Source organism: Echinops telfairi, unplaced genomic scaffold (assembly GCF_000313985.2).
Source record: "Echinops telfairi isolate 266 unplaced genomic scaffold, ASM31398v2 ScPeMD7_4;HRSCAF=17, whole genome shotgun sequence".
In the NCBI taxonomy this organism is placed as follows: Eukaryota; Metazoa; Chordata; class Mammalia; order Afrosoricida; family Tenrecidae; genus Echinops; species Echinops telfairi.
This window is the reverse complement of record NW_022103900.1, coordinates 51,891,249-51,903,852: the sequence shown is the minus strand read 5'-3', so window position 1 is coordinate 51,903,852 and position 12,604 is coordinate 51,891,249. Positions and strand designations below refer to the sequence as shown.

The following is a 12,604-nucleotide window of genomic DNA, read 5'->3' as shown; positions in this document are numbered from 1 at the left end:
ACAGTACACAAAAAGTTATGGTCCTTGGCCTTACGCTCCTTAGCACAGAGCCATAAAGGTTTGAAGGCAGAAGAAAGGAGAATAGGAGAATTTTATGGTAACCCACCAAATATAGCATTCATTGCACAGGTGTTTATTAAGAATTTACTATATAAGAACATTTACTCTGCTTGGGGCTAAGAGTTGAAGATGCTTCCCTCAGAGGTACTGGCAAAGAGCGTGCAATCAGAATACCTTGCACAAAAGAGATTGAAATAATGAAAAATAGGACTAGAAGTATATCCCAACTAATAAAAAAATAAAAACAATAATTAGGATATAATTTTTCCTGTGTTATTCCTTAATTCAGTGTAAAAGTCGGCTGCTAGTAAAGAAGATCCTGGTTCATTGGTGAGTCACACGCATGTCAGTCTCCGGGACCCTGAGACTAGAAGAATTAGGTGATGCCCAACTACCACTACCAACTGCTCAGAAAGAAATGATATTAGAAGGTCCCAGATGGAATGGGAGAAAAAATGTGAAACAAATCATAAAAGAGACTTACTCCAAAGGCTTACTGATCAGATAAAGACTGGAACCCCTGACATTATAGTCCTTAATCATCCTTCAGATCTGGCTCAATTGTTAGCCTACCAGTAGATGGACCTCTAAGGAGAATAGTGTCACCTGGGAAGTGCTCATGCCCTGGAATTATAAGCCATTTGAGGTCAAAGGGGCAGCATTTACCCAAGGACAGAGATCGGGAGGGTTGAAAATGGAGAAGGAATGGAACAGGAAAAATTGGATAACTTGTATTACAGTATGGGGGTTGCAATCAATGAGATGAAACAAAATGTGTATGAATTGTCAAATGGAAACCCGATCTGCTCTATAACCATTCACCCAATTAAAAAATTTATTAATAATAAAGTGACTTAGGATAAGAGCAATGTTTACCTTCCCAAAGAAACATTTTGTCCAATTCCAAGGCACCCCTCCCCCACCCTTTTTAAACTTTCCCATTCGTATTTTATTTAGAAATGGCACATTTTAAATGAAGAACTATTTCACCTATGTGGATGAAGGGCGGGTTTCAAGTAGAGATGAGGACATTTTGGTGTGCTTCTTTCTAGTGTTCAAAAATGTTCCTTGGTTCTTGTTCAGCTTTTTGGTTTGGAGCATTACCTTTTATAAAGCCTTCCAGATTAAGCTCTTCACAATCAGACTTTTTCTCTAAAGTACATCGAAGCTAATTCAAGTAATCTATGTTGGTTCGTGTGAAAATGTCAGCCTGCCCACATAAGTGCAACAAAGCTTTTTCAGCCCAGAAGACCTTGAACTATGCAAGGGGTGTTTGTTTAGTAACGTCCCTTCTGCCGCACACTGTGCCAGTAGAGACTTTAGGGTGCCGTTTAGACTGTCTGTCACCGTGACGCCCCGTCTGGAAGAGTGAGGTTGTGCCGTGGTGTCAGGTTTCCGAGTCCAGGAAAAAAATGTTTGTTGTTAGACTTCTGTTATTCCTGACCTGTGGCTTCTGAAAGTGGGGGAAGTGTTTGGTTTGTCCACTTTTCCTCAGAGATCTCCATGAGTCAGAATCGATGGCATGGCCGAGAGTTGGGTTTTAGTTTGTTATTTCCCTCAGGGATGGAAGTTTTATTTCATATATTTATTTATTTTTATGATTGAGCTTTTGGTTTGAGATAAACGTTTTAGATTAAATTTCGGCTATACTTGTATTGATTTTTGTTCTTCAGTCTTTGATTTCAAAGATAAAATCAAGGATTCTATTAAAGAATCTGAATTAGAAGTTCAAACTCACCTTTACCATTATTTTTCAGTCATGCTTTATACCTGATAAATGCTTTATATAGAGTTATTGGTGTGCATACATGTATGTATGCACAAATTTCAGCGTAGTCCACACAATGGCCTCTCACAAACTACTTGTTAAATAGGATGGCCGTTGTTATCCAGTAACCTTGTGTGCCCCTAAGTGCATGAATAGCACCAGATGTATAGATATAGATATATGGGTTACAGTAGAACCCTGGACCTTGGTGCTGATTCGTTCTAGGAGTGTCGAGATGCCATGCAGTTGAGTTCTGAATCAATTTTTCCCATAAGAAATAACTGAAAACAATTAATCCATTCTTGACCACCAAGTTTTTATCCTAACCTTGCCTTTTTATATAAAACATTACACAGAAATTTCAAAGTAAATAAGTTCAGAGTTAAATAATATAATTTAAATAAGAAACAACATTTTAAAAGTTTTTACCAACTGCAGTATGGCCCATACCTTGAGATTGATGAGGATCTGGATCTGTGGACATGGATGTGGAGAGGAAGTATGAAGAGAGAGTCGTTGTTTAGAAGGGGAATCCCCTTCCATAAAATCAACTGGTAGCTGCTTTACAGGAGTGTTTTGGGGTTTTTTTTCTCTTCTTTGCCTTTTTTCACTAGGACCTGACTGGATTTCTCTAAACAAACAAAAATGTCTAATGTGGCCTGCTGTTGGCATTTACTTAACTGTTTGTCTGAAAGGGTTTAATAAGTTATAAACAGTATTAATAACACGGTTAACCAGTTCCTTATGATGAATCTTTTAAAAAAAACTCTCTTTAAGACCCATGGTTTTTATCTAAACACAGTACAAAAAGCCACCAAAAATAAGAAAATTATAGCAAAACGTTTGGAACACACAGCCGCAAAAGGTATTAACACTAACTACAAGTGACCGAAACACGAACTGCTTTTGTTTACAAAAATCACGTGCGTCAGGTTGGATTCCGATGTTTTGTTCGAGCGCTGATGCAAAATTTTCCCGGCATTTAGCATCTGACTCCAGTTGTGTCGAGCACTGATGTGGTCGATTACGGGCTTCTGTATTTCCACACCAAGAATCATTTTAAGTGGGTATGTGGCATAGTCTCAGTTTCTGTAGTAAGTCATACAGTAATCGAGGTACGAATGTTACATTTTATATCTTTCAAAGTATCGGTCGTTTCACTGCATTTATTTGGGTTAGAGACAAGTTAAAGGACAAGAAAGCAAACCAATCCTATAAGGTTTTCACCCAAACTCAGGGTGCAGCTCACACTTGTGAGGTGACAGATTCCATAATTAATGAAACATGCAAGGAAGTTTCTTTTTTAAGGGATGGAATAAACATCCCTATATATAAAATCATGCAAATCATAATCTTAACCATTATTTAATACAGAAAAGAATGTCTATAATGTACCCGGTACATACTTAGAACCCAACAAATGGTAAATGCTATTAATAATATCATTACCAAGTAAGTCAAAAGATATTTCTACAAAATCATAGTCACTTGTATTAAAAATGTCAAAATGGGAAGCTGTTGTTTCTTGACTTCTCCATCTTAAATCTGTACACTTCTTAAGGTACTTTTCCATCTCTCTAACCCATCCTTGAAGGATTCTGAGCTCCTCGGTTTACATACTATCTTAAAACGACAATTTGGACATGCATCCAGGGGACACCAATCATGCACCTTTTCATGTTGTATAACTTTAGGTAGAGAGCCGCAGAGGTTGGGGGGCGGGGGTATGTACTTGGAAAGGGGAAAAATTCTGAAAAGGAGCAGTATCAAGCTTGTAGGCTGAAAACGGTACCATTTCCCAGCAAAACCCTCATAGGACAGCCTTGCTGCACTCACAGGAGTGAGCAAGTATGTCGCCCTGTTGCAACTTCACCGGCTTTTTAAAACCGATGTCGTTTCATTTCTCTTCAAACTTACTTTCCATAAGCCCTCATGATTGTCCTATGTCCTTGAAGAAAAGCTATCAATATCACCCCTTGGGAGTCCCCAGAAACAGCTGCCATACCCCTGGGAGCTGACCATTCTGCCTTGAGTTTAACTGGCCAAAGAGACGCCCTCAGCAGCCCCTCTGACACTGTCTCTTGAAAGGCACCCTAATGAGACTCAGACAAGTGTGTTCCCGGATCCCAGAGGCATGTTGAAACATGTCTCACCTGTATGTGTGTGAACTGGAACCCTAGTGGCAATGTTTCTTGACTTTGCCCTTATATAATCTGTGGCGTCATCTTATCAACAGCACAACCCTATGGCTTCTTAGATTTACCCCTTTATAGTCATGCAAAACAATTTATTCTTAGTAACCATAAAGAAGTGGTTCACATTTTAGAGATCTCAAAAAGCTTTTTACATGCCATTTTTTATTTCTCATAATTTCCGTGAGTAGGAGGAAGTCATTTATTTTCATTTAATATAAGGCGTAACTGCAATCTTCGCGAGCGTGTGTAAGTGTTCACAGACTCTTCCTTTGGGTCTAAGACTCAGGCTCTTAGCTGTGTAGCTCTCTGCTCTATAGCCCAAAGAGTAAAATGGTACAAACAAATTACTGATTGGGGTTAGCTTGTTGATTGATTGATTGATTGATTGATTGATTGATTTTTAAAAGCCAGCTCTCCTAACTTAGAAATTGTGTTGTCTCTTGCTGTTTTGATGGAAATTAGCAGCCTGACCTATGTTGTTTTTATTGCTTTTGACCTTTAGGTGAGGAGCCCTAGTGGCATAGAGGTTACACGTTGGCTTGCTAACTGCAAGGTCAGTAGTTTGAAAATACCATCATGCTCCCCAGGAAAAAGATGAGGCTTTCTACTCCCCGAAAGAGTTCCAACCTCGGAAACCCACAGGGGCAGTTCTGCCCTGTCTTAAAGGGTCCGCTATGAGTCAGAATCTACTTGATGTTAGTGAGTTTGGAAGCTTTGTTTTGTTTTTGACCTTGTTTTTGACCTGTTAGTCTTCTAACAGCTTTACTATCTTTTCCCAAATAATTGCCAGTAAGCCTGGTAGGCTCTGTAGGGCATATTAGAAGCATTAGTTGAAACGTCTCAACCCACTACACTTTATTTTGTTCATAACAATTATGAATTTAAAATGAAAAATGAACTTTTTCCATAAATATAATTACTTCTTGAGAAATTATTAAATTGACAGTTATTTTTGTTAATATACACTATAACTCAAGAAGATAATTGTTCTTTCTTAGAAATACATAGAAGCATCTATCTCATGATTAATCATTTCAGTACTTTAATGTTTTCCTTTGTGCATTAAAGAACCTTTAAGCAAATCTCGAGTGTCCTTAGCAGGACACAAATAGACAAAGACGAGTACTGAAAATGTCAGCTTTATGGTAAGAAAAGAAACACTGGAAAACAAAATCTCTACTATTTTAAATTGACTTAATAGATTACAGTTACTTCTTTATTTTGTTACTAAGTGAAACTCTTTGGTTTGGGACAATGATAAAATAAAAGCTAAAAGACTGAAATTGTGAGCCACAATTTGTTTTGTTTTTCTTTGCCCTTGCAATTGATCAAAAGCAGTATAATTTATTTTTCTAAAATCTTATTACTAAAATTTCTGAGTTACTTGTTTGTTTTACTGCAGTATACCTCAATTTTGATAATACTGTTTCAAACAATGCAAACTATAAATGGGTGGCTTTGACCCTACACCTTCTAAATTATCATTTAATGAGTATATTTCTCAGTCAGTAAAGGTCTGTTAAGCAAACTGCTAAATTTTTATTGCAGCAATGAAGTTCCATTAAAGGAACTTCTATGCTCTGGATCGGGGGTCCTCAAGCTTTTTAAACAGGGGGCCAGTTCACTGTCCCTCAGACCCGTTGGAGGGCCATACTATAGTTTAAAAAATATATATGAACAAGTTCATATGCACACTGCACATATCTTCTTTTGAAGTGAAAAAACAAATGGGGCAAAACCACCTGGGGAGCCGCATGTGGCCCACGGGCCATAGTTTTAGGACGCTTGCTCTAGATGATAGTCTTTCAAGTAAGTATATCCGAGATTTTGAGAATACCTTCTTAAAGTTAAATAGGGCAACCAAAATTAAGAAATACAGCTTACTTCTTTTAATAAAAAGAACCTACATTCTCTGCTTTCTTGTTGTTATGTATGTGTGTATATGATTGTGTGACAAATTTTCTACCGTTATATATCATGTAATGCATTATAGGCTACCTGCGTAGTGACCAAGGACCATGAATTTTGGGGTTTGAAATGACACCCATTTGACAGCTCACGGTTCTGTGTATCAGAAGGTCTGTTGCTCCCTGCTGGGTTATCTGCATAGGGTTTCATAAAGCTAAAAGCAAGGCGGCTGGAGGGCTGGGTCCCCACCTAGTGACTCTGCGGGGAAATTATCCTCTGGACTCCTACTGGTTGTTAGCAAAACTCAATTCCTTGCAGCAGTAGGTCAGCGGCTTACTGCTGTCTGTCGTGCATGAGCCATTCCCTGAAACGAGAGCTTACAGACATTTCTTCTCTATGGCCCCTCCATCCTCAAAGCCACCAGTAACATACTGAGTGCTAGTGTTTTGAATCTCTCTGGCTTGCCCTTCTGCTTCCAGCCAGAGGAAGTTCTTTTTTTTTTTGAAGGCCTTACCTGATTAGTTCTGGTCCACTCAGATAATCTCTGTTCAGTGACCAACTGCTTTGAGGTTTAAATTGCAGCAGTAAGCTCCCTTCACAGAATTATCTAGATTCGTATTTATTTTCTTAAATAACCAGGCGATAGCAGTCTTATGAATCCATCGGAGGACTTTGCCTACCATAAGTAGCTTTTTGTAAGTGTAATGCAAAGTGCAAGGAGCCCTGTTGGCACCACGAATTAAGTACTGGGCCTACAAGGTTGGCAAATCAAACCCAGTGGCCACTCTGAGAGGGAAGGGAATCAGTCTGCTTCTCTAAAGACTTGCAAACTTGGAAACCCTAGGGAGCAATTCTTCTCTCCTTAGGATTCAACGGGAGTCAGAACCCACTCAACAACATTGGGGGTGTAAAGAGCACTGAATGCTCTGGATCCTGTTAGGCCATTAAGTGCCATTGATCCTGCACCCTTGGACCCTGGAGACCAAGAAATGTATCTTTATAGCCCTAGTGCCTGGCACAGTGTCTGGTGTGTAGCAGGGACTCAGAAAATATTAATTAAATGTAATCAAATGAAATTACTTTTCTGAGTCTTAAGCTTTACAAATTCCATATCAATTTAAACTGAGATAGTACACACATATGCTCTTTGGATATTCAAAAGCATTATTGGGACAGCATATATTATACCCAATGTAGAGACTTAAAAAATTATTTAAGGATCTAAACTGTTAAGTAAGCAACATTATAAGTCATGACTAGTAACCCATACCGGTCTTCTGGCATCTAGGGTCCTAGCCTGATAATCTATTATATTTATGTAATGCTTCCAAGTTTACAAGATGTACTCATACCTTGAATCTCTTGAAGAAATGTGTGTATTAGTGTAAATAGTATGAAGTGGTATGCAGATAAAAGGACACTGAACTAATGTGGCCAAGGTCACCTGCTAATAACAAAGCAAAACGAAACATTTAAATCCAACTCTTTTGCATACTAATCGTGTTGCTTTGCTCCTCTCTTTTAAAGATACCTAGACTTGTAAGACATTTAAGCAAAAGATGAGAGTAAAGTCACAGATTCCTTCTCCTTGGACTCATGTAGTCATGTGCTGTTTTTTTCCACATTTATTTCCTTCTAAGTCCTGAGCCCTTGGTGCATCCTTTCTCTTATTTCTATTTTTAGAAAAATTATTTACAGACAGTTGCTAATCCTTTTGAACAAATTAGGATGAGTAGACAGAAGACAGTACTAGCATGCCATACTTAGCCCTCCTATCACCTGCACACACACCATTTTCTTCTGCATGTGAAATGGAAAGCCACGTTCCTTGGGGGGTGGGGGTGGGGGGGGGGGGTTGGTGTGTGTTTGGTCCCCATCCATCCATCCTCCCCCGCCTCTGGTAAGTTCAGGTAGCGCAGGGTCAAAATCCCAAGAATATAGTGCTTCTTGTCAGGAATTTTGAACTCGAAATATTTGGCAAGGAGCTTTGGGTGGCATAGTCACTTGTGTCTGTTGGCACTATCAAGAAGGCTTTCGGGGTGTGTTGGAATAAAATGATGGCATTTTTTCATCCTTAAGTGAAGTACCAGTATAGGTTCTAATGTCTGTGTTTATTTGGTACTAAATTGGCTCCCTGATTGTAATGAGTATAAATGATAAGTACCTTGCACTGTTTAGGGTTTGGAGATGGGGATTAGAAGGGGATGGGAGGCGGCAGGATATAGTGATTAAAAGCCCATCTGGCTCCGATTCACAGACGTTTCAGGGTTTTTCTCAAGCCATATCCTGGTATCACTGTCTAGAGCCAATAGATCTCAGCGGGCTCCCAATCATAGGACTGGTGACCTGTCTACCATGTTACACGTTCATAGTGGTCCTCTGACATTTTTGTCATTGCTGCTTCACTGCCGTACCCAAGACCTGGTGTACAGGATTCCAACAATGATGAATTAACTGGTGGTGGAGGCCAAATAGACTCAGTGTGTACAAAATTCTGTGTACAAAGTGTAGAACTTTCTCAGTCCAGCTACTTAAAATTCCTCAGCTGTTTAGAAGTTTTAGTCCTAAGATTGGCTTAACCTAGTGTGTTGTAAAAACTGAGGAAGTATATTTTACTGTGCTACTATCTCAAAAGTTACAGTGGACATTCCATTTAGCTCAATTCCCACAGTAATCGTGGCCATTGGTTGACATAAAAGAAAGCCCCAACCCACCGAACGGCTTTAGAAGATGTTGTGCAAGTATGCTTATGGGAGGAACACATGCCATTGTACTGAAACCCATGTTGATTTCTTCTCCTATATTCTATGCCAAGTTAGTATCTCTGTGGCTTAGGTTTATGCATTAAGACACATACTCTGTCAGTATAAAATTTAATGTACATTTTTCTTGTGTATTCAGCGGCCATTGCAGTCATTTGGACAGACAGGAAAAAGGTCAAAGGTATAGTACATGTCTTGGTATGCTGGCATGCCAACAAGGGTCTTCCTTCATGCTCGCTGAATCCGTGTTTTCATATAGCACTGCATTCGGTTTAGTTTTGTCATATTTTGTTTGGGGCAGAAAGCTTATTTTGTTTTGTTTGGGGTTTTTGTCTTGCATAGTTGCTTTGTGCATTGCTTCGTGCCTTTGACGGTCATTATCTATAGAGAAAAGTGCGCTCTCATCGTTCCTTGGGTTTGGAAATCAGAATTATTCCCATTCTTACTGTTGCCTTAATTTGCAGAACTTCAAGTGTTTGTTTTGCCCCTTAACAAAGGACTTCAGTGGTGTTGGATGTTATCTTGAACTTGCACATCTCATCCACTTTTCTATGTGACAAGAGCTTTTTATTAAGAAACTCTGTAGAGGCTTTTGGATGTGCCCTAGATTTGTGAAATGTAGTGTTAATTTTAAATACTTCTCTTTAGTCAAGCTCAAAGTTAAAGCTAGTTCGGAGCCTTGCAGTATGTGAAGAGTCTCCACCACAGCCTGCAGCAGAGATATCCCAGGAAAACCAGGTAAAGAAATAAAATAAAGGCAAATTAAAAGAAGATTTTTTAAAAACATGGTAGAATAACCTGTTTCCTGAAAAATAATTCTCAGCTAGGTTCAGTCAAAGGTGTGTGATTGTGTGTGTGTTGTTTGTTTTGTTTTTACTGAGTGAAAACTGATAATACTTGCCGTCTCGAGAAACAGAGGAAACGTTTGAAAACCATTGTTGCATTTTGTCTAAGGCTTTGAACAATGCCTTCTCTTCTAGAAAAATCTAGGACTCATGTAACTCACTGAAAGTGTGACTTCAAGATAATTGCAAATTATTATTGAAAAGGTACTCAATATTAAAGTAATACCTGAGAATGAAATTGTGGTGAAATTTGTTCTTTGAGCTTTAACGTAGGAATCTGTTACTAACACAGCTAACTCCTGTCTAATGTTGTAAAATTTAGAACTGAGAGACTCAAGCAAGCAGTTTAGTTTGCCCTGTTGTCATCTTTTAAATAATGTACCTCTACATACTTACTTTTCTGTTAAAACTCTGTTATGAGATGGACATTGGGCTTCCACTCAAGTACTCCCTCAATGCAAGAACATTTTGTTCTATTAAACTGACATTCAGTGATGCTCACCTTCCCAACAAAGCGGGTGCATAATAAGCAAATGTGGTGAAGAAAGCTGATGGTGCCCAGCTATCAAAAGATATAGCATCTGGGGTCTTAAAGGCTTAAAGGTAAACAAGTGGCCATCTAGCTGAGAAAAAACAAACCCCACATGGAAGAAGCACACCAGCCTGTGTGATTATGAGGTGTCGAAGGGATCAGGTATCAGGCATCAAAGAACAAAAAATCATATTATTGAGAATGAGGGCCATCTGTAGACAAATGGACATCCCCTTACAGAAGGGTCGTGGGGAGGAGACGAGACAGTCGGGGTAGTGTGCAATGATCAAACATACAACTTTCCTCTATTTCTTAAATGCTTCCTCCTCCCCACTCTCATGATCCCAATTCTACCTTACAAATCCAGCTAGACCAGAGGATGTACACTGGTACAGATAGGAACTGGAAACACAGGGAATCCAGGACAGATGAACCCTTCAGGACCAGTGGTGACAGTTGTCAAGGGTTCATGAGGGAGGGCAAAAAATGAGTTGATACCAAGGGCTCAAGTAGAAAGCAAATGTTTTGAGAATGATGATGGCAACAAATGTACAAATGTGCTTGACACAATGGATGGATGGATGGATTGTGATAAGAGTTGTATGAGCCCCCAATAAAATGATTTAAAGAAAAAAACCCTTTTTATGGCTTGATCTTTGTCCCATGCCACATCTAAACATTTTATACATAAATATTGTACCCCCGCCCACCACCTCTAAGATTTATTGAAAATATCATAACTTTGGCTATCAGTGGCTTACTTTAGGAAAATTTGGGCCTTCCTAAAATGCCCTAATATTGTAACTATATATTTCCAAAAACTGGAGACATCTTTATGACTGATTTAATAAGGTATAATTTTCAATAGGGGAGAGTGGGGGAGGCCAGGACTTGTTACACAACTTCTTCTCCCCTCCCCCCCTCCCTCCCCAGGCATATCAAAGGCACCCTGGTAGTGCAGTGGGTTAAGCTTTGGCCTGCTAACTGAGCAGCTGACTGTTCAAACCACCATCCGTTCTGCAGTAGAGGATGAGGCATGCTACTTTCGGAAAGATGGATGGCTTCAGAAGCCCTGGGGAGCAATTCTTCTTTGTCCTGTTGTGTTACTATGAGTTCTCATCGACTCCATGACGGCGGTTTGGTTTGGTTTAATAATGTTGATTACAGACTTGGTGATTCAGGCGAAAACTATTATACCTTACTCTGTATTAGAAGCCTGCTGTAGATCCTCAAGGTGCTGATCACAGATTTAAGGTAATTGTTGTTTCCAAAAGGCAAGCAGACAAAGTTTTAAAAGAGATTACCAAAATAACCTATTTCCTTTTACATTTGTTCCAGTACCAGAAACATACAGTTCAAAATTTATTTGAACTCCCCCTCCCCTTCCCCCCTGAAATGTTTACCTCTGTAGATGTATGGTGGCCATGTAGATATACAATGTCAATTTAATATATATCTATACTTGCATATAAATTGTATATACAATTTCTATATGTACTTATTCTATAAAAACAGATGGTTTAACTATAATGGACCTTCGGTGGCAAAAAGCAGAAATAGAATTGGAGCTGGTGCACAAATACTATTGCCTGGGATGTTTTCACATGCTTGCCTTTAACCTTTGTGTGATTGTGGATGAGGTTGTAGAATTATGATAAACTATAAGAAAAATTCGGTAACATTGGTTTTTTTATAAACCTGAATAAAGAATATGCCTAACCAAGAGTGAGCAGTGGACAATGCAGTGTGTTTTGAAATTTCAAGTTGTTTTGGGGTTTTTTGTGGGCCAAAAATGCTCCACTGTCTTATCCTTATAAAATAGTAGTTTGATCGGGAAAACAGTAAAGGAGAAGACTCTTAGGATGGTTTATGCCATAAAAGTGTGGGTTCTTTTATAAGAAAACTATAACATGATCTTTAATTTTATGCAGTGTATGTTACCTGAAAAAAATGTTAGCTAAGGCACTGCACAAATTTGGCAAGTGGGGACTTAAGATGAGAACAAATGCTCTGATACCATCAGGAGTTTACGTTGTATATTATAAATTTGTATATTATTGATCAGTGGTAATAATTGTTTCCAGTCTAATAGTTGAGCTACATGGTTAATTAATAAGCTATTAGGATAGAATTCTCTTCCACTCAATACTTTCTCAAAGAGTTTTTCTTCGATACAACAGTTTTTGTATAATAACCTATTTTATGCCTCAAAACAAAAGATAATCTTTTTAGTAGAAAAGCTTTTCTGAAGCCATGAGTTAATAACTAAATTGCACCTCAATAGGAAATGGGAAAATAAATTGTTTCTCATGAAATGGACTGGTATCTAATCCTTGAGGGTAAAGACATTTTCCAACTAATTTGTCTGCTTCAGAATCTGCTTTTTGTGGAATTAATCTGGAATAAAACTCATTATTCAAGAGGGTGAAAGGCAATTAAAAGAGAGATGTGGCTTGTATCTGATGAGAGCTTGGGAGAGGGAAGTGACCTCAATAATGGCTCTGTCAATGACAGTGAAGAGGGAAAGAATCCGA

At 38.7% G+C, this 12,604-nt stretch overlaps 1 protein-coding gene across 9 annotated transcripts in view; it reads left to right on the top strand.

Annotated features, from left to right (window-relative positions):
* The window catches only part of R3HDM1 (R3H domain containing 1), a 192,284-nt gene that overhangs the window by 88,053 nt on the left and 91,627 nt on the right, over nt 1-12,604 (top strand). For 7 of the 9 annotated variants that reach the window (XM_045299765.1, XM_045299788.1, XM_004703884.4 and 4 more), the window contains exons 4-5: nt 8,833-8,874; nt 9,342-9,431. The exons of the other annotated variants lie outside the window; for them this stretch is intronic. In XM_045299765.1, the coding sequence (XP_045155700.1) occupies nt 8,833-8,874; nt 9,342-9,431 (132 nt within the window). The remainder of the gene's footprint in view (nt 1-8,832; nt 8,875-9,341; nt 9,432-12,604) is intronic. 9 annotated transcript variants of the gene reach the window in all.